The sequence below is a fragment of the Lampris incognitus genome, chromosome 14 (assembly GCF_029633865.1).
Source record: "Lampris incognitus isolate fLamInc1 chromosome 14, fLamInc1.hap2, whole genome shotgun sequence".
Classification (NCBI taxonomy): Eukaryota; Metazoa; Chordata; class Actinopteri; order Lampriformes; family Lampridae; genus Lampris; species Lampris incognitus.
This window is the reverse complement of record NC_079224.1, coordinates 38185968-38213277: the sequence shown is the minus strand read 5'-3', so window position 1 is coordinate 38213277 and position 27310 is coordinate 38185968. Positions and strand designations below refer to the sequence as shown.

General features: G+C 43.8%; 2 protein-coding genes across 2 annotated transcripts; one reads left to right on the top strand and one right to left on the bottom strand.

Moving 5' to 3' along the window:
- Positions 1–49: 49 nt before the first annotated feature.
- On the bottom strand, positions 50–12376 carry cdc34b (cell division cycle 34 homolog (S. cerevisiae) b). Its single transcript, XM_056293537.1, has 5 exons — positions 11380–12376; positions 11131–11217; positions 10883–10980; positions 2108–2242; positions 50–2005 (listed from the first exon to the last, which is right to left on the bottom strand). The coding sequence occupies exons 1-5, from the start codon at positions 11563–11565 to the stop codon at positions 1795–1797; spliced, it is 717 nt and encodes a 238-aa protein (XP_056149512.1). The 5' UTR covers positions 11566–12376; the 3' UTR covers positions 50–1794.
- A 500-nt stretch (positions 12377–12876) lies between these two features.
- Positions 12877–27213, top strand: cactin. Its single transcript, XM_056292806.1, has 10 exons — positions 12877–13194; positions 16470–17115; positions 17280–17375; positions 21270–21415; positions 21586–21748; positions 22325–22439; positions 22573–22765; positions 25639–25761; positions 26046–26425; positions 26564–27213. Exons 1-10 carry the CDS (start codon positions 12890–12892, stop codon positions 27052–27054), a joined length of 2658 nt encoding a protein of 885 aa, XP_056148781.1. The 5' UTR covers positions 12877–12889; the 3' UTR covers positions 27055–27213.
- The last annotated feature ends 97 nt before the right edge of the window (positions 27214–27310 follow it).

The window sequence follows — 27310 nt, the reverse complement described above, 5'->3', positions numbered from 1 at the left end:
TGATAAATGTCAATCAAGTGTCACATAAGTTAAAAGATTTGCTACTTGATAGTTTTCCAATAAAGATCTTTATTTTTCAATTTCAAATAGTCAAAAATAAGAAAAACACAGGTAAACAAAATAAGGTGATTTTTCATACAGCTACCTGTGCATATCAGTAATGTTTTTGTGGAGGCTGTAAACCTACTATGACAACCACATGAGAGTGACCTAGTTGTCTATCTAACATTGTCTTAGTTTCCTTTAATCATACTTAATATCCTGAGAATTGCAGTATGATGTCCAATTTGAGTAAATAAAACAATCAATATTGCTGATGCAAAATGCACAAAAAAGAACACCCATACACTCTTAAGGTTGTGACATCACCAATCCCCCCTCCACCAGCACGGAAAATAAATACTCATTAAGAAAACACGGCGGTAGTTTTCGATTTTAACTCCTGGGGCTCTCGGTCTCTCTCAAAAAAAAAAGTTTCAATAACCCTGATATCCCAACAACATTGTAGAGTAGACAATTTCATATCAGAAACCCTTTTCCCAATCAAATCCATTTATCACATCACACAATTAAAGTAACTTTTAAACAAAGATTTCAGGCAAAGTGTTTAACCAGAGATGAAATAAAATACCAAAACTTGCAAGAGAGCCAACAGTGTACAAAGACAAGAATACAGCAAACATTGTTTCCTAATCATTAAATGATTTGGGCTGTCATTTAAACTACCATTACATCTTTGGCTCCATCAGGCCTCTTAGAGAAGGAACCTGTGGAGAAATATAGTTCTGATCGGTAATTAGTTATGCCCCCTGATCAGCTCTATCCTCCTAGCTGAACTACTATGAAAAACAACCCCATTCTCAAATGACAGATAAACACATCCAACAGGTAATCACAGGAGGACCACAGCAAAATTCAGTTATATGTTGTCAAAATGTTCACACTGAGTTTCAATCGATTGTTTTCCTGCAGGTCCTCCAGACTGAGAATTCACTGGGATCTCCACTGACTACAAGTCAAGTGAGCGAAAACAAAGATCATGGTGAAAGTAAACTGTCCACATGTGATAGAAATTAACGTTTCCAAGATGTTCTGGCATGCACAAGAGTTTTGAAAAAAAGTGTCCTGTCACAACTCAAGCCATTTCCTGGAGAAGTGAGACACACTGTACATTTTGGAAATATAATCTTCAACGTGCGTTTGCAGTGCATCGCTCATACATACAAAAAACAAAAACAAAAAAAACAAACAAAAAACAGGCCATTTGAAGTCTTCAGTCTTCTGTAAGTCACTGAGGTCCACTGCAGGTGCGTAAGACCCAGTGACAATTAGGGAAATATAAGATATGAAAGCGGGGGACTGGACCAGATTTGTAAGTGTTTGCACCAGTGCAACAAACGGATATTTTGACAGTGGCATAAACAAATGATTAAATAAAATAAAACAATAGGGTATCACTATGGTTTCAAGTTATTGTCTCAAGATAAGGTTTCAGGTGACACTGAAAACAGCTCACAGAGTTGCGTTGCTCTTTTACAAGGTAAAAAGATTGTAAGATTGTGCTGATGCAAATCTTGCCAGATCAGGCCCTTTCTTGAGGGTGCATTGATATTATTCTCTGTAAAGAATTCAGAGACTGGGGAAAGGGGGGGACCTTTTTTATCAGATAAAAAGTGGGAGTTTTCTTATGTCTCTTGGTTGTGGACCTAACATTTCTAGCAACCCTGACAAGGAAGGGGTGGCATATGCGAGCTAGACTGGGGGGTGGGGGTGGGGGGGCAAGACTCAAACACGTCATGATTCCTCATTTCCAGAGTCATCTTCATCATAGCAGCAGTCACCATCTTCATCCTCCAGCTCCTCGTCATCATAGTAATCATCATAGAAGAGGTCAGAGCCTTCATCAGGGGGCGGGGCACGTGTGCGGACACAGTACTCTGCCAGTGTGGTAGGCACCTTAACGCCGTCACGTTCAGCTTCTGCCTTGGTGGCCAGTACCTGTTTCCTAAGGGGAATTTGATTTTTTTTAAAAATGGGGTCATTCTTACCTTGTGGAATTTTAAAATAAATAAAATGTTATAACCACCGGCATAGAAGGATTTGTTACCTGATAATCTCTGCATATTCCCGGTCCTTGCCCTTGCTGTCTCTCCACTTACGGTACATGACAGAGGCATCCACATTAGCGGGGGAGAAAGTGTTGGGCTCATTAAGCAGTGAAATCACACTCAGCAAGATGGTCCTGTGGAGACACACACACACACACACACACACAGGTTGGGGTTAAACTGAAATCTAATGACAATATTATCGCCAGGAATGTTTCTCCTGAAAACACTGACGTAGCTACTGGCACACCTGGCTACAAATGAGTAAACATGAAACTCGATTATTTCAATTTAGAATGACCTTAATGTACCATTTCTAACCTTACGTTCTGAGAATAGAAGCCAATCTGTTGTTTAGCTCAATTTTCAGTGAGGAGAAACATTAGTGGGAAATTACAGACTAAGGGGAAGAACCAACTTTTCTTTGGCTATAGAGGACTGTAATGATTTTTTTTCACAGAAAATTGACTTGCACGTTAACATTTTCACTAGATTTACTCCTACTTTTGCTGCCCTTCTGGCCCCGCCTTAATTGAGTGTGAAAATTTCTTGGACAGCAACTACATAATTAAGGTTTTCTTAAAATTAATCTACCTCCTGGTGTTTCCCCGATAAATCTCTTCCCCTGCATGGCACCTACAACTTTTGATCCTAAGTTTGATAATAGCAGTGGTCCTGAGGTAAACCTCACACAGTGCCACACAGCCGGGGGTTGCATTACCAAGAATCTTCCATCATTTACCAAATTTCAAAATCGTTGATGATAATTCCAAATGTCATCGATCATTTTGACAGAATCGACATTAAAAAAAAAAAGGCTTTGTTGGCTTTTTGAGAGAACACCGTCTTATGTTGCTGTCAATTACGGTGTGTATACACTAAAACGGAGTGGCCCAAATATCCATCCATCCATCCATTTTCCGAACCGCTTATCCTGCTCTCAGGGTTGCGGGGATGCTGGAGCCTATCCCAGCAGTCATTGGGCAACAGGTGGGGAGACACTCTGGACAGGCCGCCAGGCCATCACACTGCCCCCCCCCCACACACACACATTCACACCTAGGGGCGATTTCAGTATGGCTGATTCACCTGACCTGCATGTCTTTGGACTGTGGGAGGAAACCGGAGCACCCGGAGGAAACACACGCAGACACGGGGAAAACAAGCAAACTCCACACAGAGGACGACTTGGGGCGACCCCCAAGGTTGGACTACCCCGGGGCTCGAACCCAGAACCTTCTTGCTGTGAGGCGACCGCGCTAACCACTGCACCACTGTCCGCCTGTCCAAAATATCATAGGGCAAAATTGGGTGGCCCAAATATCATAGAGCGAAATTCATATTTACAAATTAAAAAGGGTATAGCCTACAAGTAATCATCTGTGCTAAAGCATCACCAAAACACAGCTCGCATAGTGGATGTTTTTGTTCTCTGTGTAAAAGTAGGCTACTAGGATTTATTGCTGGCATGCACACGTGAGGCTCCAGTATGAATGGCCTTTTTTTCTTTAATCTTCCCATAACTTTTATCGTTTTTGCTAAGCATGACCCCAGGGCTTATTGTAGGATGGGATTAAGCGTTATAATACACACATACACAAAATATAAAGCAAAATATAGTATCAGTAAACATGAATACACACACGTCAGGTTAAAACAAACTATGACGGGGCGTCCAGGTGGTGTAGCGGTCTGTTCTGTTGCCTACCAACACGGGGATCGCCAGTTCGAATCCCAGTGTTACCTCCGGCTTGGTCAGGCATCCCTACAGACACGGGAAGCCGGATATGGGTATGTGCCCTGGTCGCTGCACTAGCGCCTCCTCTGGTCAGTTGGGGTCCCGGTTCGGGGGGGGGGGTAGCGTGATTCTCCCACACACTACATCCGCCTGGTGAAACAAGCGGCTGACGACTCCACATGTATCGGAGGAGGCATGTGGTAGTCTGCAGCCCTCCCCAGACTGGCAGAGGGGGTGGAGCAGCCTCCAGGGCGGCTCGGAAGAGTAGGGTAATTGGCTGGATACAACTGAGGAGAAAAAGGGGGAACCCCCCCCCCAAAAAAAACAGACTATGACGGAGCTTCTACAGCCCCATCCATCACAGTGACACATACTGATTAAATATACTGCAAGACCTCCACACACCAACCTCTCCTAACCAAATTACATTATCCACCCCAAATCTTCCTTCTTAATGAACTCTGATTGGCTTTTACATTGAAATAATAGCCAGGATCTTCTCTCCTTCATGATCATTCTGAGGGGAAATACTTGGCACTATGGCTCGCTTTTTTTTTTGCTTTTTGGATCTTCCCCCCTTTTTCTCCCCAACTGTATCTGGCCAATTAGCCCACTCTTCTGAGCCATACTGGTCGCTGCTCCACCCCCTCCTGCCAATCCTGGGAGGGCTGTAGACTACTACACGCCTCCTCCATACACGTGGAGTCGCTAGCTGCTTCTTTTCACCTGTCAGTGAGGAGTTTCTCCAGGGGGACGTAGCGCATGGGAGGATCACGCTATCCCCCCCCCCCCCGAACAGGTGCCCTGACTGACCAGAGGAGGCACTAGTGCAGCGACCAGATACGACTGACTTCCCACCCGCAGACACGGCCAATTGTGTCGGTTGGGACGCCCAACCAAGCCGGGAGTAACACGGGGATTCGAACCGGCGATCCCCATGTTGGTAGGCAATGGAATAGAGCGCCACGCCACCCGGACGCCCCGGCACTATGGCTCTTAACCGCCAAAATTCTTGACTTCAGTAGATTGTGGTGTTGACTTTCTAACGTTCGAATCTTAATTCTATGGTCACACTCATTGCAAGACATTCTAGACAAGTTTGCGAGCTCAACATTTTAAACATAAAGTACATTTTTATGCCTATGTTCATCTGAAGCCAGCAATCAGCCATTCCTTTAGCCTGTTAGCATAGGGTTCTTGTAGTTGGTGATGATTTGATACAGTCTGGTTTCTAATTTGCTGAGCTGGCCATTTCAAGTCAAGAATCAGTCATTCCTTTAGCCTTTTAGCATAGCCCCATGTAGTTGGCACTGTAAAAAAGGCTCTGACATTTATAGGTGCCTGCCCCTTTAAGACTGCCTGTCCCTTTAAGACTCTGGCCAGATTCTCCGGTTGTGAGTGACGCAGCCTATGTTCAGTTGTAGTTTGAAGCTAGATGCCTTGCCTAGCGCACGTTGAGACTGTGTCCGTGTTATAAGTGCACACTACATGTAGTTTTCCCCTGCAAAACTTGTGTCTAGGTGTATAGTGAAGTTATCCTCATTTGTCCTTTGTTGCGATCCAGTTTGTTCTTTGAGTCACTGACGAAAAGTAAGTGTTTCAGTCGGAGTTGCCTCGTTATGTTTAGCTAGGCTAGGTAGTAGTTGCTAGCTCACTGCGCACCCGTAGGTTCCTAAATGGGAGAAGATATATTCCGTTTTAGAATCTGTCCTAATTCCTTGATTTAAGTGCTAAACTAGCAAAGGTGATGCCTTATAAGCTGTTATAGGCTAACGTGCAGTTTATGCCGTCGTGTGTTCGTTTGTGTTGATCGTCCAACGTGGACCTCATTTTGTTATTCTTCATCTCTCCAGCAGATGTCGCCATTGTATCGTATATGATAGTAATAGGCCTACTCTAAACGTATGTAGCTTGAGGCCACCGTTTCTGATATTGTATAGCGATTGTTATGTTGAATAACTCAGAACCACTGAATGTATGGACATACCTTTATTATGTTTATTGGTAGCCTAACTCATATCCTGTAATGTTGCAATGCTAGTGCCTAATGGCAATTCCCTTTTTGTTGTTGCAGAACTCGCTATAATTTATGCTGGATTTCAATACAGTTCAGACAAACGAAGTTCACGTCTCCTCTTCATTCCCGTGTTCTGACCGACACACCATCCTGTCTACTCTCTACCTAAGACAAACTAGCCCTTCCAAATTATCACACTAACAGGCACTGATCTGATACAACTGAGTTTGCCCATCAATTTCAAGCCAGCAATCAGCTTTTCCTGCAACCTTTTGCTGTAACCACCAGCATGTAAGCTGTGAGGTGATATCAGGCGTTAGCTGCAGGTTTCAGCATAGGTACAAGGTAGCGTGGAGAGGTTCATACTATGCGGGTAGCATTGTTGAGTCTATGGGAGGGGGATGCTTCCAGAGCGCTGGAATATATTGTTGAGCATTTCTGAGGCGTCATGGCCCTAACTCAGTGAAACATCATTGAGGGAAGGCGCCCACTTGATAACCCCCAATTACATGCCAGAACACACAGGCTCAAGACTTTCATAGCTCATGTAGGTGGTAAAGTAACCAATGCTGTCTGTGACACGGGCCACTAGATTCACGGCAGGCACAGGCGTAAGGAACGACTCAGCGCCGGGCCCCAATGCAAGATGGTCAAAGCGGGCCCCAGCCTGCCCATCACAATCAGACGCAACATAACGTAATGTCAGTAGCAAATGAAAGTGAAAGTATGCACCTTTAAAATGACCATCAACAACGAAATGCACAGCACAGCTGACACCTAAATGAAATGATTTCTAGGAGACCGCCATGCTATAGAAGAGGAGTCATAATAGCAAGGCCAAGACTAGCCTACTTAACAAAACCTGGTGTGGGGGCACCCGAACAGATGAAAACATAATTGGTGACAGCGCACCCTGCTACAAAGAAAAACATTATTGGTGATGGATGGCGCACCCGCATATTGACAACATTATTACAGGCCTTATGAACACAAAATACACCTGTAGGATGATTATTAGTCAAATAAATAAGTTCTACTTACATCATAGGTGCACTCTCCGGGCTTTTCGCAGTGCGAAGTCTTGACACTTAGCTAGCTAGCTAACTCTTATGTGTGAATTTTGCTACATAGTAGTGCGCATGTCCATAATTACACACGGTCACACTTGGCACATTTTTGAACATACTGTATACCGTACACGCAGCGCTCGAGTTGAGATCTTTTCATATGATAGGGATGACATAAAGAGGGGTCTGTGCATGTGGGCCCTAAATTGTTGTGGGCTCCAACGCAGCATTGGGGCCCGCATCTACCATATATGCATTACCTGCATATGTGGTAGTTTTGCCTCTGATGGCAGGATAGCCTGAATGTCCCATCAAGTAACCACTGACAGATCAGTACATTGTGTTAGGACACGGCTTAATACAGTTGTTAATTACCTGACTTACTTTTTTTTTTTGGAGTGGATTTCCCCCCCTTTTTTTCTCCAATTGTACTTGGTCAATTACCCCACTCTTCTGAGCCATCCCGGTTGTTGCTCCACCCCCTCTGCCAATCCGGAGAGGGCTGCAGACTACCACATGCCTCCTCCGATACATGTGGAGCCACCAGTCGCTTCTTTTCACTTGACAGTGAGGAGTTTCGCTAGGGGGCGTAGCGCGTGGGAGGATCATGCTATTTCCTCAGTTCCCCCTCCCCCCAAACAGGCGCCCCGACCAACCAGAGGGGGCGCTAGTGCAGCGACTGCGACACACACCTACATCCAGCTTCCCACCCGCCGACACGGCCAATTGTGTCTGTAGGGACGCCCGACCAAGTGAGGCAACAGGGGGATTCGAACTGGCGATCCCTGTGTTGGTAGGCAACGGAATAGACCGCTAAGCTACCCAGATGCCCCCACCTGACTTACTTTTCAGTGTAAATGCTCACTTTGGAAAATGGTGCAAGGTTTGTTGTTACATCACATGCTGTGTAAAATGGTCCTTGAAGCTAAACAATAGTGTGACATTGCAGACTAAAAGGTAGAACAAACTTTTCACTCGACTCTGGCTATAAAGGACTGTAATAATTTGTCACGGGGAATCGACCTGGACATCAATATTTTCATGAGATTAACTCCCAAGTTTCGCTGGCCTTCTGATGCCACATTTATAATCAACTGTGAAGAAAATTCAAAGTTTTCTGCTGAAAATTCTGTAGAGACAGCTGGATGACAACTACATGATTATGGTTTCGGTTTCCACTTTAAATTTCTTTTCTTGGCTGCTCTGATGTCGGAGCAGAATAAACCGCCGCTCTTCCAGTCCGCTCGTCATGTGGCTGGGAGGTTCGTATCCCAGACTCGCCGTAACCGGTCACGGCCAGAGCGTCCACGGGGTAAGGCCTTCATTAGGCCACCCTTACCCGAGGGATAGTGGGTGTAGATCGGTGTAGTGTTCGGGGGACTCGTCGTTCTCCAGCGACCCCTCTGGCCCATCCGGGCGCCTGCAGCCAAGCAACCGAAAGCATTCTCCCTACGTCTCCTTTGCGGCCTGAAGGTAATGCGATCCATGTGAGGCTTCAGCGTGTAAAATAGCGAGAGCAGCCGACACGAGTTTGAAGGAAGCTGGCGTTACGACTATCTCCTTCCTGTGGAAACGTGAGCCAGGGGAGTTATTCAACAAGAGTTCCGGCCATATGCCATTGGGTTAATCGGGTGGGATAAGGGGAAAAACTAGAAATAAATGTATAAATAAATAAAAAAATATTTCCTTGCAGGTCTCCTACACATTAGCTGCTAGGTTTGATAACACCAGTGCTGCTTAAATAGTCATAAGGTACTGCTTACGAAGCACCTCACGCCACCCTCTCTCAACTGAATTACATTACCCAGCACATATCGTCCTACTTCATGAACTCTGATTCACTTTCATATGGGGGTGGGGGTGGCCCTTCTATCTTTTTCCTCAGATTTTACTTAAGTCTCTTTTTCATGAACTTTGTTCTTTCACGATCATTTTGTGGGAAGATAATTGGTGCTATGACTTTGACCCTCATATTACTTGATTTTGGTTGCTTGTGGTGTTAGCATTCTAGCAGCTGAAGCTTATTCTATGGTCACGCTCAATTTATGTCATTTTGGATACATTCTTGAGCTCAACATTTCAATTGCAAAATATTTTAATGCCTATATCTTTAACCACAACAGATGCCTAGTGTGTGTGTGTGTGTGTGTATACAAGGGCAAATTAACCTATGATGTTGTTTTTTTAACAGTTATCCCAACATGACACTATCCAAAAAGTGTGGGAAAAACATTCAAATGCTATTATTGAGTTTTATTCTTTAATAATTTGCAGGTCTATAAATAGGCATGTCTATTCATTTACCACATGACCTATAAAAAGATCAGGGTCAGAATGAATTTTGTCAACAAAATAAGTTTGCACATGCAAGGAATTGACCTTGGTTGCTCATACGGAATCATACTCAATGTCATTAAACATTTTTTATAAATGTACCGTATCATAGCATAAGACTACAAGAAAGCATATAAAAATGAAAGGGAGTCTCATATGCACACCATATGATTATGGTGTGCATTATGAATAGGATCGCACCGATTACCAGTGCCAGTATTGGTCTGGTCTGTCCTCATGTACTCATAAAATGACTCCTGTTCAACTGCACCCGATACCCAACTAAACAATTCCTGCTGCAATTGTGAAAAGTTAGTGGTGCCTTTTTTCACCATTCGTATGAAAAGAGGAAGAGATGGAGCCAGATACATTATGCAGAGCAACGGCTGAGAAGCAGACGAACACATCGATGTGTCATTTGTCCAAACGGAGCAAGAAATGACAAAGTTACAAGCGTGAGTAACTTGGATGAGCGCAGACAGTCCAGGCACAGACGCGGTGCATGACGTAGGTGGGGCAGAGTGGGGTTTTATATCTGCTACACCAACTGCGACTGTGTTGCGTGAGATTGCACGCCAGCTATGTTTACTGCTTCACGTCTGCATAGAACTGTGTAAAAATAAGTACAATCTGTTTAAAAATGATTAGAATAAATACCTCATTGTACCAGAGGCAATGCAATACAACCTTGTGGGTTTTTTATTACACATTAAAATAAATCCATCAAATCCATGTGTATCCATGATCCTGTATCAAAGAAGGTTGAAGTCTCTTAAGACTGAAGAGGTCACTTAGATGAGTGATGAAACATATCTGTCAATAATCGTTGTATCCAGATGAATTGATTCAACCTTCTTTGATTTTCTTACCTGGATTATTGAGCATGCATCAAGCCATGATCCTGTAGTTAAAACGATCTAGTTAATTAATTCAGTACCAGTTAATATAGCCTATGCTTCCAAACCATTCATAACCAACTGCATTATCACTTGGAAAAACTCAATGTGCATGCAGAACTCTCCTCAGAAAACATTGCTGACATGCAACCACATGCAACACAGATGCAGTCAGTGCCATGTTTGTTCACAAAGCTGAATGTTAAAATGTCAGCAACTTCATCATGTTAATAATAATAATTGTATTTATATAACACTTTTCTAAAATAATGCCACAAAGTGCTGTATATTTCTGTGGTACAGTCAAACTGAGGAACATCTGATGTAAATAAAACGTGTTTTTGAAGTCATTGTTAGGACTATAATGGTTTTATTAAATACTCATATCGGCACTTGGTATCAGCAAGTACCCAAATGTAATTACTTGCACTTGGTCTGGAAAAAAGTGGTATCGGTGCATCCCTAATTATTATGAATGTGTTTTTGTGCTATCTGCCAGCATAGATTTCACAATAGTATCTGTGATGTTCTGAAGAGATTCCGTTGAGGACTAATGTCATGTGATAAAGCCACAAGGGGGAGGGCGAACACTAGAAAAACAAGAAGCAGTGCTTGAAGCTGGGGTGGTGGCAATTGGGGGAAAAAAGGGCTGAGGGACATACAGAAAATGAGCCATAATTGGATCTATTTTGTGTGACAAGTACAAAATTTGGTCTGCCAACCTGACATTTTGGGTGGGATTCCATCTCTCTGAAGGCAATTCTCCACTCTGGGGATCATCCACTGGTGGGTGTAAAATGGAGATACAGACATCTCCATTCTGGAAAAAAAGAAACAACCCCCCCCATCACACACACACACACACACACACACACACACACACACACACACACACACGAAGTCAATGGCTCTAGGCTAATTTCTCTAGAATTTTGACTAAATAGATTTATACAACCACTGCCATACATACCTCATAGATGTTAGGGTGCCACATCTTTGTGAGGAAACGGAAGGTAGGTGGGGAGTATGGATAATCAATGGGGAACTTGATCCGAGCCTGGGGCAAAACACGAGGATCGATTTTATTTTTTCACACGTGTAAACATCACGCTGCCGATTTAAGGAGGCATCTACTGACATGTCCGATAACACAGTTGCCTCTTGGTGACTTAACTGACAAAGGTTGAATAACGCAAGTCTTGGAAGTAAAGGTACATACCTTAAAATATCCCCCCTCGTAATGTGTGTTAGGGGGTCCAAAAATAGCTACTTCCCAGTTGTACAAGTCTGCTTCGTCTACGAGTGTTATTTTGAATCCCTCGACGGGCTCCTCTTGCAGACTCTTCATTTCGAGCATTAGTGCTTTTTGTGAACTAGCTACGTGCGAAGGACCGTGTTGCGCCATCGCCAGGGTTGCTCGCAAGACTAGGATCAGTCGACAGGCGATCAATTTGTTTACTCGACCACCGTTCACCCCTCGTTAGCCAGCCGATCTGGCGACACTGGGGAGGGGGGGGAATCGTCTTTTGTTTTCAGGGCGAGAGACAATGAACAGTGCAAAACTGGCAAAGCTGCGCACAAGTCAAACAAAGGCTTTGTTGATTTGTCCCACGTCCGCGCAAATTATTTACCAAATCCAACACACAGAAGGAGCTTTACGGTCCCGAACATCGTGGCCCAAACGACGCCAGCAGTTGCAGAAGACGGCGACCTAGCGAGACAGCCGCGGATAAGCCGCAAATCTACCGATAGCCGTGGGCTAACGTAAGCTAACAAGCTCTACCTTGACGGCCAGCTGAACCCGTGGGTCCAATATTTGCAAACTCGCGTTCTGCCGCGACGCAAGAGTTGCGCAGACAACCAAATACACGACGACTGTCGGTTTATAATCTCGCGCTGAACGGAAGTTTCATCTTTAGTCGCCAGAAATGGACCAGAGATCAGCCCAACAGCGGGTGGAATGAAGAAGAATGTTGCCGAAAGGAGCCCCCGTCTCTCTTCAAAACAGCAATAGTGCCAGACATTTTCTGGGATTTGTAGTCCACTTGGCATCGACGAACAATTATTTTCCTATCAGAACAAAGTAAGATTTTCTTGAATCACGTTACTATAGATTTAAAATAGCGCGTTTTGTTTGTAATAGTAAACGACTTTGATGTGTTTTACACCTAGTTCACATACTGATTTTAAATTTGAATTTTAAGAACTACATTTGCCACTCGTCTGACATCATACAAATACGAACGTTGTTTGCGTTTTCAAAAGGTATTTCCAATCCTTTACAAATTAAAATGGTTTAAAACAATGGTATGTTTTTGTAGAATGGCTTTATTTGTGCACACATAACTCGAAAAATACCCCCACAAATGAAAAAAATACATTGTCATGTACCTATAAAAGTTCTCATTTGTTCCTATTGCCAGTTCGAGCTCTGTGACGCTTATAGTTTGCGCCATAATTCCTGGCAAGCCCCCTTAAGCTGGCTTTTCTTTTTGCCCGAGAAATAAATTCTGAAACAAAAAAGTAGCCAACGCACTAGGAGAGCGGAAAATAATAAGTTTACGTTGGTCTGACCATTGAAAGTCGAGCCGTTATTTTTTTATAGCACAACACACTTCATGTTTGTTAGTCAACGTTGTGTGTTGTTCAAGCAACAAACATGTTTCAACGTGAGCTCCTATTTACGCGACGGACTACAACCCGGACCCACATTTCAGAGACGTTTTACCATGGGTTCGCCGAGGCGCCGTCGGTCTCGTTCCCCCTCGCGGAATCGGAGCCGAGAGCCGAAGGGTCGATCCAAACGCAGCATATCCCGAACGCCTGAAAGAAGGAGAGACCGGAGTCGGTCTGCGGAGAAGAAAAGAAACACCCGGAGACGTGGACGATCCGGTAGCGGAGACTCCGACAGCAGCGTCGGTTCTCCTTCCGCCCGACGCAGGACTCAAAACAGAGACGGGTCGAGTTCACGAAGCGATTCGGAGAGCGAGAAGAGGCCCCGTCGTGCTAGGAGCAGATCAACGGATCGATCCAGGTACGCTGTATTTGGCAGACGCCTTTTATTCAAAGTGAGCAACGAGGCAACAATTTCGAGTTTTACCAACCGTCATCGCGGAGTGCTTCATTGTAGTTAATCATATCGTTGTAATATTATACTAGTAGTACATCTGCGACATAGTAATCACAATTTTTTACTATTTTTAAATGATAAAAAGGGAAAAGGGCAAAGCTTTGGGGAACTTTTTGTATTATTCTTTGTTACTTTTGAAAAAGATGAGTACTAAGGCCCAGACCCAAGTGATTAACTGGTTAGGGCGTCAAGTGAGTCAGTTGAATATAATTCCAGGACAGAACCACGTCCATGCCTTCTGAAGAATCCGACTGCGGTGGCTGTTCTGTCTGCTGTCAACAACCATGGGTTCCTCTAAACAGTTGTCCAAGGATGTCAGAATCAAGATAGTTCACTTCCACCAACAAGAAGAAGGCTACAAAAAAAATCTGTTTACATTTCAAACTACCTGTTTCCACTGTCGGAAACATGATCAGAAAATGGAAGACAAATGGAATAGTTGAAGTCAAGGCAAGGTTTGGAAGACCAAGTAAAATTTCAGATAGAATGGCCCGAGAACTGGTGAGAAATGCTCAGAAGAACCCACACATCACTGCAAAAGAACTGCAAAAAGAGCAGCAGACACAGGTCTTGTTGTTCACAGGTCAACAATAGAATGTACTTTCAACAACAACATAGCAGAGTTGCCAGAAAGTAGCCTTTCCTACAACTGTAACACAAAATTAAGCATCTGAAGTATGCAAAAGAAAACCTTGAGCTTGAGAAGCCTGGAACCTTTTGGAACAATGTGCTTTGGACTGATGAAACCAAAATGGATCTTTTTGCCCACAACCAAAGAAAGTATGTTTGGAGTAAAAAATGGTGAAGCTTTTGGGTTGTGTGGCAGCTGGGGGCACAGTAAATATTGTGTGGATGGAAGAAAGAATGGATTCCACCAAATATCAAAAAATTCTAGAGGATCGTGTTCAAAGGTCACGCCACACAGTGAAGTTGAAGAGAGGCTGGATATTCCAGCAAGACAATTATCCAAAGTATACTGCGAAATCAACCATGAGGGCACCTCCAGGAAAGAGGGATGAAGGTTTTGGAATAGCCACCACAGTCCCTGGACTTGAATATTATTGAAAATCTGTGGAGAGATCTCAAACATGCCATGCATGCAAGGAGGCGGAAGAATATTTCTGTGCTAGAGGTGTTCTGCCAGGAAGAATGGGGAAAAATTCCAAAACAATTGAATGACTCTTTGCTGGTTACAAGAAGCGTTTGCAAGCTGTTGTAGTTGCCCAAGGAGGCATTACAAAATACTAACTGACAGGGTTCCCAAACCTTTGCACAGGGCCCTTTTCCTTTTTTATTATTATTATTTTGAAACTAAAAAATTAAAATAAAAAGTAGTCTTGCTTTGAAATTTGAAGAAATGTGTCATGTTTAACTTTGTACCATTTAGAGGCCAGGTTAGCTTCTGTTCACCTAGATATTAATTGTAAAATGTATTTTGACCAGGCGTGCCCAAGTTTTTGCATCCCACTGTGGTAATCATATCATTATATTATATGAAGCGTTACTAGTAGTAATGGCACATTTGCTTTATAGTAATAACTTCATAGTAATATATGAAGTAATACTAGTAGTACATTTGCTACATAGTAATTACATTACATTACAGTCATTTAGCCGACGCTTTTATCCAAAGCGACTTACAATAAGTGCATTTAACGTAGGAAATCAGGAAAACTACTAGTCATCAGAGGTCATAAGTGCATCTAAACAAGCATCTAAGAGCAAAACCAGTGCTAAAGTAAAAGTGCAAGAAAGAGATTTTTTTTTAAATTAGTAAATACAATAAGTGCTAAGAACAAGTAACAGGGTAGTAGTTCTTGAAGAGGTGAGTTTTCAACCTGCGCCGAAAGATGGGCAGCGACTCCACTGTCCTGACATCAATGGGGAGTTCATTCCACCACTGTGAGGCCAGGACAGAAAAGAGCCGTGACCGGGTCGATTGGCAGCAAGGGCCTCTGAGTGACGGGGCAACCAGGTGTCCCAAGGCAGCAGAGCGAAGTGGTCGGGCAGGGGTGTAGGGCTTGACCATGGCCTGGAGATAGGAAGGCGCTGTTCCTTTCACTGCCCTGTAGGCTAGCACAGCCAGTGTAGGGACATGAGAAGGGGAGTTGTGTGGGAGAACTTAGGGCGGTTGAACACCAGATGAGCTGCAGCTTTCTGAACAAGCTCCAGAGGTCTGATGGCCGATGCCAGGGCGCCAGCAAGGAGGGAGTTGCCATAGTCCAGCCGGGAGAAGACCAGAGCCAGTAATCATATTATAGATAAGTGTACATGTCATGTTGAGTGCATTCATTGTAAGTGTGCCTTAGATCATCAAGAGGTGGAGAATATGAAAATCAAAGTACAAAGTAGATTTACATTGCAATATATCACTATATTATTATCATAAGAGCATAAAATGTAAAGTGCAGGTAAGAGGGCACAACCGTGGATACTTATAATGGTATTTACTGGCCTACTATCATTTTCATCTTAGTATAGTGGTTCCCAGCTGTAGTCCACGGGACCCCTGTATTTTCTATTGTCAGGCGGTATATTCTGTTAGGCCAGGTCTTCAACCTGCCTAGACTGCTGGATACCTACCTATCAGAATAAAAAAGCGGCAGTACTGGGGACCACTGTTGAACTATTTTTTTAGTGTATCATCTTCAAGGCTCAGCGTTTTCGGTTTTTACCGATTTTCACTGAATAATACCCAGATTTTATGTTTTCACAGATCCAAAAGTTGTTCCTGTTTGTGTGAGGTTATGTAACAGTGTCCTCTTGTGGTGAAATTTGGCATGCTGGATGGCTTTGAAAAATAAAAACCGAAAACGCTGAGCCTTGATCATCTTAGATGGTAATGGGCAGACATTGTTTACATGAAAGTCCTAATCACTTTAAATCAAAGCTACATTTCTGAAGATTTGCATGTAAACAAATTTCTTTTTTGATACTTTCTATCTCCGGCATGTTACAATACCAATAGCTTCAACTTGCGTTCCGTTGTGTTATGTTGTTCGATGACAGGGAAGGTACTGACACAACAGTATCTGTTATTCTGTCTTGTTTTAAATGAACCTCTGGGGTGTAAAATGGTCAAACACCAATGCAAATTACAAGTATTACCACAGATGTCCGTAAGTCAACAAAAACAGTCCAGAATCGAAGCTTGACCTAACATGCTATCTTTGTCTCAGCTCCGATTCAGATGATCCTAAAGTGGGAAAGAGAAGACAGACAAAGGAGAACTGGCAGGACACTCGTAGAGAGAAAAGAGGAAGATCTCGGTCCCTGTCTGACTCACGTGGGGGAAGCAGCGACAGAGAAAGGAGAAGACGTTGGAGTCCTGACAGACGGAGCCCAAACAGAGAACGAGATAGGAATAGGAAGGAAAAAGAGAGAGATAAGTGGAGAAGCCAGAGTAGAGACCAGGATAGAAAAGGAGGCAGAAACAGAAGCCAGGAAAGAAGGCAAAGAAGTGAGGAGCATGAACGAGGGAGGAGAGAGAAGAGCAGGGACAGGACTGATGGAGAAAGAAGGAGGCAACTTTCGGGTTCACCAGAGTCATCCTGTAGCTCAAGGTCAGAGGGTGAAACCCAAGCAATGTCCCCACGTGCCAAAGGAAAATGGCATGAGGACAAGGAGGAGAAGAAAAAACAGAGGGAGATGATGAAAGCTTTGGAGACCCCAGAAGAAAAGAGAGCCAGAAGACTGGCAAAGAAAGAGGCCAAGGAGAGGAAGAAGAGGGAAAAGATGGGCTGGAGTGAAGAATATATGGGGTACACCAATGCAGACAACCCATTTGGTGACAACAACTTGTTAGGTACATTCAAGTGGCAGAAGGTGAGTGAAAGAGCAGCATACAATTGCTTTGAATGACTTTGTTTTAATGACTAAGCAAGGCAACCATGTGCAATACCAAAAAGGTTAGGAAGCTTGCCCTTGTCTCCTGGTTTTGAATTATTTGAAACCAGTCCAACATCTTGTTTTTTTATTTTTATGTTCAGGCTTTGATTAAGAAAGGTATCGGCCATCTTGGAGAGAAAGAGCTGAAAGACAGAAACAAACGTATTCAGGAAGAGAACAGCAGAGAGCTGCAGAAGGTATGACTTCACACATGTCTATCCACTTGGATCACTATGGTTGTTTAAAGTGCACATTATGAGTTAGCCCTTGAATTCTTAATGAAATTTCTGGCCTAACTGATATGCCCAGAATGCATTCGGGGTGTGCTGATCATAGAATTTTGATTGTGGTCAGTCGTCAACATAAAACACTGTGTAACAAGGGGGGGGGGCTTTGTGAACAAACGCAGCCATATACTAGCCATTGTTTAAGGTATTAAAGTTCTGCAATAAGCAACCAATGCTAGACGTTTCAGCCCAATCTACTACTACTACTTTTGGCTGCTTCCGTTAGGGGTCGCCACAGCAGATCATCCGTTTCCATCTCTTTCTGTCCTCTGCATCTTACTCTGTCATGCCAGCCACCTGCATGTCCTCCCTCACCACATCCATAAACCTCCTTTTTGGCCTTCCTCCTTTCCTCTTTCCTGGCAGCTCCATATTCAGCATCCTTCTCCCAATATACCCAGTATCTCTCCTCCGCACATGTCCAAACCATCTCAATCGCGCCTCTCTTGCTTTGTCTCCAAACCGTCCAACTTGAGCTGTCCCTCTAATATACTCATTCCTAATCCTGTCCTTCTTCATCACTCCATACGAAAATCTTAACAAACTTCAACTCTACCATCTCCAGCTCTGCCCCCTGTATTTTAGTCGGTGCCACAATCTCCAAACCATACAACATAGCTGGTCTCACTACCATCTTGTATATCTTCCCTTTAACTCTTGCTGGTACCCTTCTGTCACAAATCACTCCTGACACTCTTCTTCACCCAATCCACCCTGCTTACACTCTCTTCTTCACCTCTCTTCTGCACTCCCCGTTACTTTGAACAGTTGACCCCAAGTATTTAAACTCATCCCCCTCCGTCACTGCTACTCCTTGTATCCTCACCATTCCGCTGTCCTCCCTCTCATATTCCATCTTGCTCCTACTGACTTTAATTTGTCTTCTCCATTGCCATTCACCATTGCAAACAAGAAAGGGCTCAGAGCTGATCCTTGATGTAATCCCACCTCCACCTTGAACCCATCTGTCATTCCTACCGCACACACCTCACTGCTGTCACTCTGCCCTCATACATATCCTGCACCACTCCTACATACTTCTTGGCCACTCTCGACTTCCTCATGCAATACCACACCTCCTCTCTCGGCACCATGTCATATGCATTCTCTAAATCCACAAAGACACAATGTAACTCTTTTTAGCCTTCTCTATACTTCTCCCTCAACATTCACAAAGCAAACATCACATCTGTGGTGCTCTTTCATGGCATGAAACCATATTGTTGCTCACTAATCATCACCTCTCCTCTTAACCTAGCTTCCATTATGCTTTCCCATATCTTCATGCTGTGGCTGATCACCTTTATACCTCTGTAGTTACTATAGCTCTGCCCATCACCTTTATTCTTGAAAATCAGTACTAGTGTGCTTCTTCTCCACTCCTCAGGCATCCTCTCACTTTCCAAGATTGTATTCAATCAATCAATCAGTCAATCAATCAATCAAGTTGCATATAGTTAAAAACTCCACTGCCATCTCTCCTAAACACCTCCATAGGTATGTCATCTGGACCATCTGCCTTTCCACTCTTCGTCCTTTTCATAGCTGCCGTCACTTCCTCCTTTCTAATCCACTGCACTTCCTGATTCACTATCCCCACATCATCCAACGTTCTGTCTCCTCAAAATACTCTTTCCACCATCTCAAGACACTCCCCTCACTTGTCAGCACATTTCTATCTCTATCCTTCATCGCCCTAACCTGCTGCACATCCTTCCTAGCTCGGTCTTTCTGTCTAGCCAATTGGTACAAGTCCTCTTCTCCTTCCTTAGTGTCCAAGCTCTCATACAACTCACCATACGTCTTTTGCTTTGCCTTTGCCACCTCTCTCTTTGCTTTACGCCACATCTCCTTGTACGCCTGTCTACTTTCTTCAGCTCTCTGACTATCCTACTTCTTTGCCAACCTCTTCTTCTGTATACTTTGCTGTACTTCCCCATTCCACCACCAAGTCTCCTTGTCTTCCTTCCTGTCCAGATGACACAGCAAGTACCTTCCTAGCTGTCTCCCTCACTATTTCTGCAGTGGTTGCCCAGCCATCCGGCAACTCTTCACTACCACCCAGTGCCTGTCTTAACTCCCCCCTGAACTCCACACAACAGTCTTCCTTCTTCAGCTTCCACCATTTGATCCTTGGCTCTGCCTCCACTCTCTTCCTCTTCTTGGTCTCCAAAGTTATCTTACAGACCACCATCCAATGCTGCCTAGCTACGTTCTCCCCTGTCACCACCTTGCAGTCTCCAATCCCTTTCAGATCATGCCTCCTACATAAGATATAGTCCACCTGTGTGCACTTTCCTCCTGTCTTATATGTCACCCTGTGTTCCTCCCTCTTTTTGAAATATGTATTCACCACAGCCTTTTTGCAAAATCCAACACCATCTGTCCTTCCACATTTCTCTCCTTGACACCATACCTACCCATCACCTCCTCATCATCTCTGCTCCCATCACCAATATGCCCATTGAAGTCAGCTCCAGTCACCACTCTCTCCTCCTTGTGAACACTCCCCACTACTTTATCCAACTCACCCCAGAATTCTTCTTTCTCTTCCATCCCACACCCAACTTGCGGGGCATATGCGCTGATAACATTCATCATCACACGATTTCCAGCTTCATACTCATCACTCTGTCTGACACTTTCTTCACCTCCAACACACTCTTGACTTACTCTTCCTTCAGAATTACCCCTACCCTATTTTTCCTCCCATCTGTACCATGGTAGAAGAGTTTGAACACACCTCTGATGCTCCTGGCCTTACTCCCCTTCCAACTGGTCTCTTGCACACATAGTATATCTACCTTCCTTCTCTCCATCATATCAGCCAGCTCTCTCCCTCTACCAGTCATAGTGCCAACATTCAAAGTTCTGACTCTCACCGCTACACTCCTACCCTTCCTCCTCTCCCACTGCCTCTGGACGTGCCTTCCCCCTCTCCTTCTCCTTCGCCCAAAAGTAGCGTAGTTTCCACCGGCACCCTGCTTGCCAATAGTACCGGTGGCGGTCGTTGGGTACCTTGGCCTTGACCATTCCGGTATGGAAATCCGATTTATGATCACCATATTTGATTTGGCAAAGATTTTACACTGGATGCCCTTCCTCACGCAACCCTCCCCATTTATCCAGGCACTAAGAATGCACTGGCTTGTGCATCCTTAGTGGCTGGGTTTCAGCCCATACTATTAGGACAATAATAATGATCATTGATGCGATAATGCACATTTATAAAACATTTTCAAATTAGAGTTGTATCTTTTTTGTGTCAAATGAGACGTATGCATAAAGATATTACAGTGGAGCAGACTGGACTCTGAATCCAAAGACTATGAGTCCCAATAAGTCCAATAAGGGACTAATAACTGTTATGATGGTTATTTAATTTTGTTTGGGGTAACCATTGATCTCCATCGGTCAGACCATTATTAAAAAATTGCCACAACCTAGAATATGTTTCTTTTTTTCATTTTTTCTTTTTTTGATTTGGTCGGAAAATGTGTGAATTGAGACGTGGTTTCAATAAATGTGTATGAAAACAAATGTTTTAGAGTCATGTCTGTGAATGTTCTCTTCATCCAGGTCATGGTTATCCAAAGGAGTTGAATCAAGTGCAACTGGACTTGGTATATATCCGTGAAGACGTTTTGCCTCTCATCTAAGAGGCTTCCTCAGTTCGTGTCTTTCTGACTAGACGAAGCTAGTCTGAGTTTAGGAGTCATTTATTTTTCACCCAATCCTGGTCTGAAAGTTTGAATCCCTACTATACTAAGTGTAATACTCAATAAGATCTGACTGTATGTGTAGGTGAAACAGCTGCGTCTTGAGAGGGAGAGAGAGAAGGCCATGAGAGAGTCAGAGCTTGAGATGCTGCAGAGAGAGAAGGAAGCCGAACACTTCAAGACGTGGGCTGAACAAGAAGACAACTTCCATCTACATCAAGCCAAGCTACGGTTAGTTGGTCCCCCTGGCCGCTTCTCCATATTTTGGTCATCAGTAACTCCACATGTTTGTTATATCTGTCATTTGTTGGCATGGTTCTGATTCACATCCCCATTATCTAAACCCCTTCATTGATTCTTAAATGCTGCTGTCTTAAAAACCTTGTTTGTGGCATGTCCAGTTCTAAGATTCGTATCCGTGATGGCCGTGCGAAGCCCATAGACCTCTTGGCTAAGTACATCAGTGCAGAGGATGATGATCTCGCTGTGGAGATGCATGAACCGTACACGTTTCTCAATGGACTCACTGTGACTGACATGGACGACTTGCTGGAGGATATTAAGGTACCTGCGTGTGTCTGTTTGTATTTGAAGCTACAATCTTGGAAAATTTACTTGGAAAACAAATGTCCTTTTTTGATCGTTTCTATTGCTGGCACGTTTGAGACAGTAGCTTAGCCACAAGTACTCTGGTTGAACAAGCATTAATTATTGAGTAGTTGCTCATTTTATTGGTTATGGTAACATAGGACTTTTCAAGAAAAAAATCATACAATGCCTTCCATTTAACATTCACAGCAGCAGAGTTTGAAAATAAAAGTAGGGTAAGTCAGTGGGGAGTTTTAAGAAGACGCAAAGTTGTTGTCTGTTGTTGTTGTCTGACAGGAAGATAAAGCATGTACAAGACAATTAAAATTAGATACTACCATGGGGAGGTTGCTAACACAAGAGTGCTGATCCTCATTTCATTTCAAATGGACCTCTGGGATTTGGAGCGGTCAAATAGTATCACTGTATGTATCGAGATGTTAAAACAAAAATGACGGTATTCGTGATTATAGCATTAGATTCAAGTGTAAAGGAAGTTGCTGATTCACAGGGAAAGCTGCAACTCAATTCCATGTGATTTTGTCCTGGTAGGTGTATATGGAATTAGAGCAAGGGAAGAATGTCGACTTCTGGAGAGACATGACCACCATCACTGAAGATGAAATTAGTAAGCTCAGAAAACTGGAGGCCTCAGGGAAAGGACCAGGTATGACGACACAAAATAAGCTGCCTTGTTTCTGTGGTCAAGCTAAACGCCAAACTATACATGCATTATGTAATTTTACCAAGCTAATTTTTTTCCTCATTTCTCAATCACCCTGCTTCTCCGACCCCCCCAGGTGATCGTCGCGACGGCATAAACACGTCAGTAAGCACTGATGTCCAGCTGGTGTTTAAGGGAAAGACATACAGCCAGCTGCAGGCCATGCACTCGAGCATTGAGATGAAGATACGAGCCGGAGGATCCAACCTTGATATCGGCTACTGGGAAAGCCTGTTGCAGCAAGTCAGGGTTTACATGGCTAGAGCCAGGTATGTTTGTGTGGAAACCCTCGTTCAGGATATTATGGTTCAAGGGCATGTCAAGAATCCATTTAAATTGCAATGTCACACAAGAGATGTCAACACACTTACAAATGAGGTGGTGCCAGAGGATTACTTTGAAGCCAACTTTAGCCTTTAGTGGCAGGCAGTGTAGAAGGGTCACAATGGTGTGGGCGTTCGGGGAGTGTAGTGGTCTATTCAGTTGCCTACCAACATGGGGATTGCCGGTTCAAATCCCCGTGTTACCTCCGGCTTGGTTGGGCATCCCTACAGACACAATTGGCTGTGTCTGCGGGTGGGAAGCTGTGTGTGGGTATGTGTCCTGGTCGCTGCACTAGCGCCTCCTCTGGTCGGTCGGGGCGCCTGTTCGGGGGGAGGGGGATCTGGGGGGAAAAGCGTGATCCTCCCACATGCTACGTCCCCCTGGCGAAATTCCTCACTGTCAGGTGAAAAGAAGCGGCTGGCGACTCCACATGTATCGGAGGAGCGTGTGGTAGTCTGCAGCCCTTCCCAGATCGGCAGAGGGGGTGGAACAGCGACCGGGACGGCTGGGAAGAGTGGGGTAATTAGCCGGATACAGTTGGGGAGAAAGTCGAAAGAAAGAAAGAAAAAAAAAGAAAGAAAGAAAGGTCACAATGGGCGCTGTATGATCATATTAAGCAGACACTGTGAGGATTCTGCCTGCAGTATTCAGAATCGGCTTAGGACTTTTGGTGGCTGATTGTGGCAGGTCAGAGAAAAGAGCATTGCTATTGTCTAATCTAGAGGAACTACGTATTAAAGATCTGGCATTCTACGGTGATAGAATAGGTCAGATTTATGCAGTGTGGCGAAAGGGAAAAAGACTGTTATAGTCATGGTCTCAATGTGAGGCTTAACTGATCAAAGTTTTTTTTATTAGGACTCTGGGAAATCATACAGCTGTTAAAGTTAAGGGTAAAATCTTCAAACTGGTGTCTTTGTTCGACTGGGTCTACGATAAGAGACTCAGTTTTACATGCTTTTAAAAGTATCAAGTTCATTGTTTTTATATCAGACAGAAATACCTCTAGGTTTATGAGCTGGGAGTTGTTGGATTTTATGGGTAAGCATGCAAGTATGCAGTAAGTTGGTTAGCTATAAACCCCTTTCAAGTAATTTAGACACAAAATAAAGATAAGCGATCAGCCTGCAGTTACTTAAAATTGGATCACAATTTGGTTTAAGTAATGCATTAATAATAACTGTTTGAAGGTTGGAGGACAAGGTAAATAGAAATTACTTCATTACTAAGATTAAACGTTGGACTCTCTAGGATTTAGATAAGCTGTTGAAATAGTTTAGTAGGAACTAAATATTGAGCCTGTACCATTAACCTTATTTCTGACTGTATCAGTTTTCTCAGTAAAAAATATTGTAAATTCATTGGTATCAGAAGAGCCGGGGGATGTGTATGTGTAGGCTTAATGACCGTATCAAAGATAAACCTCACATTGTTTTTGTTGACATTAACTGTGGGAAGTAAGCAGTCTTGGCTGCACAAACCCATTTATAGTTTTTTAAACTTTAATCGCAGGTGAGGCCAAATACACGTTTTTTTGGTTAACACCTTGTGCTGAAACTTTCTACAGGTCAGTTTTAAATTCACGGGTGGCACCAGAAAGTCACGGTGCTGATGTTGTATGGGTGGGTTTTCTGGCTATAAGGGGATGGATAGAATCATATGTGCTGAACAAGGAATCATTCAACTCATCTCATTCACTCTCATCAGCTCGTCTCAATCACTCTCATCAACTCATCTCAATCACTCGTCAAATCATCTCATTCACTGTCATCAACTCGTCTCAGTCACTCTCATGTGAAATTAGATGCAGCAGTGTCTGACAGAAAAAGTGTAAAGGGAGAAACTGACAAGCCAGAAACAGCGCTGCTGTGAACCAAGACTAAGTCTTAGTGTTACCACAACGATGACTTGGTTCATGGATAACTTGTTGGAAAAAGAAAAAAAACTTTGTGAAGCTAATTTGATGCATCATTAACAGAATGTTATAATCTGTCATTTTTTATTCTTAATCATTAAGAAAATGTATCTAGTAATTCAGTGTATATCCTGGAGGGGGCGTTGGACAATAAAGTCAAACGAGACAGTAGTCGCTGGAATAGTAAACCAATGATGAACGCATAACAAGCCCATCAAAAGATAAGGAATTATAATAAGGGTTCTGATTCAGGTTTACTTTGGAATCAGAGGTCAGAGCAGCACTTCCTACCACTTTTTGAGGTTTAGAAATTATGAAAGCCATTAAAGTAGGAAGAGATTCTCTGTTTGATGGCAGAAAATCATTTGGTTTTAACTAGATCTCACAGAGGGACAACGTAACAAGACTGCACTCAGTAATGAGGTCATTAACACCAGTTCAAGGTGACAGAGATCTTGAGACATGTATTCAAATCACAAAAATCATGAGGGTCACAGTTAGTGATATAACTGATTAAATTGGTCTCAACAACAGCAGCAGGGCAAATCTCAGACTGGACTGAATTTGAGTTGTCAGAATTCCAATGTGGTGGACTGCAATTTTGGTTCCTATGAACCAAAACTACTTGTCTCTAATGATGTGAGCGATGGGAATTGGACGCACGCCACATTCAAGATTATGAGGCATGGGAGCCGGGGGAGTAGTTGGATAAATGCCAGTAAGTGCCAGCCCATGCCCTTTTAAGCACAGCTTTATTATTGGATCAAACAGTGCAAGGCACCGTCCTGGAGACATACCGAATAAAAGTGGGGAATGAAGCAGTTGAGTCATATCTAGACTCTGTCCGACTCGAGACAAGGCGTAACAAACTGTCTGCTAACAGGTTGCTTTTTATCGTGTCAGGTTGAGGGAAAGACACCAGGAGGTGCTGCGACAGAAGCTCTTCAAGCTGAAACAGGAACAAGGAGTGGAGAGTGCACCTCTGTTCCCAATTGTCAAAGAGGAGCCAGCAGAGGAGGAAGCTGTGTATGTCACAAGTCACTGCACACTTGCACGGAGATCCTTAAGTCAAGAGTGCAAACACACAGGGATCTAATTACACAATTTGTTAATGTGCATACCACATATTCACAAGCGATTCAAATACCAATCCATGCTGTAATGCTACGTCATATAACTCTTTTTTTTGTTTCTCTTCAGAATGTGATTGAATTAACAATGCAAATACTTATAGTAGGTCACCCACCCTCAAGAAAACACAACTAAGCTCACTGCTGTTTAGATCTAACACACACGTTTTGTTGCTACAGGACACCGAGAGGAATGGAGCAAGAGGGGGAAAACACAGAAGAACACAGCCCATCCTCTTCCGCCCCCACAACAAGTCAGAACAAGGAAACAGAGAGGGGACAGGATGAGGAGGCAGGCCCGTCCACAGAGGGAGGAGATACGAAGAAAGCTGAAGACGTCGGAGAAAACACCGATGAGAAAGAGGATGAGAAGGATGAGGTGGTAGAGGCTGTATTGACGGAGGAGGACCTGATACAGCAGAGCCAGGCCGAGTACGACTCTGGTCGCTACAGCCCCACATTGCTCACGCAGTCTGAGCTGCCGCTCGACACTCACACCATTACTGCTGAAGAGGATGCACACAAACTGCACCTGGCACGCAGACAGTTGCAGGTCACCGGTATGACAACACACCCACAGATATGTACACTCTCACACAAACAGCTGCTGCTCACAAGTTCAATTTGTCCAACTGCTTTCCTTGCAGATGTGACATGTGCCCTGTAGATATGCTTCTTAACTCTATGTCTCATTCCAGGTGATGCAAATGAAACCTCAGAGGACGCTTTTGTGCGTCGTGCCAAAGAGGGCATGGGCAATGATGAGGCCCAGTTCAGTGTGGAGCTCCCCATCACGGGAAAGATGTACCTGTGGGCCGACAAATACCGCCCCCGAAAACCCCGCTTCTTCAACAGGGTCCACACCGGCTTTGAGTGGAACAAATACAACCAGACGCATTATGACTTCGACAACCCTCCGCCCAAGATTGTCCAGGGCTACAAGTTCAACATCTTCTACCCGGACCTGATCAACAAGCGCTCCACCCCACAGTACTTCCTGGAGCCCAGTCCCGACAACAAGGACTTTGGGATTCTGAGGTTCCACGCGGGTCCTCCCTACGAGGACATAGCCTTTAAGATTGTCAATCGCGAGTGGGAGTACTCCCACCGACATGGCTTCCGCTGTCAGTTTGCTAACGGCATCTTCCAGCTGTGGTTCCACTTTAAGAGGTACCGCTACAGGAGATAGGTGTCGATTTTAATGGACCAACTGTCTAGTTACTGGGTTGAAAGACATCCAAGATGTTTTCTATGTAGCGCTACAACCTGGTCTAATAGTCTTTTGACATAGTAACTTGTAATTGTCTGATCATTGCACATTAAAGATGTTTCTCTTTTGTCCCCCGCAGTTTCTTTTTAATAAGTTATGGGTGTCATTAGCTGCCAGTCTTCAAAGGATTTTATAATTCAAGGAGAGATTATCGAATTGTTTCATTCTAAAATAC

Excerpts from the sequence above, each read along its gene's own strand:
- cdc34b (XM_056293537.1), bottom strand. The coding sequence starts at position 11,565 with ATGGCGCAACACGGTCCTTCGCACGTAGCTAGTTCACAAAAAGCACTA. Across the intron at positions 10,981-11,130 it reads GGCACCCTAACATCTATGAG|AATGGAGATGTCTGTATCTC; the intron begins GTATGTATGGCA and ends CTTTTTTTCCAG. Across the intron at positions 2,006-2,107 it reads GAATATGCAGAGATTATCAG|GAAACAGGTACTGGCCACCA; the intron begins GTAACAAATCCT and ends AATTCCCCTTAG.
- cactin (XM_056292806.1), top strand. The coding sequence starts at position 12,890 with ATGGGTTCGCCGAGGCGCCGTCGGTCTCGTTCCCCCTCGCGGAATCGG. Across the intron at positions 21,416-21,585 it reads CTACATCAAGCCAAGCTACG|TTCTAAGATTCGTATCCGTG; the intron begins GTTAGTTGGTCC and ends TGGCATGTCCAG. Across the intron at positions 25,762-26,045 it reads CCAGCAGAGGAGGAAGCTGT|GACACCGAGAGGAATGGAGC; the intron begins GTATGTCACAAG and ends TTGTTGCTACAG.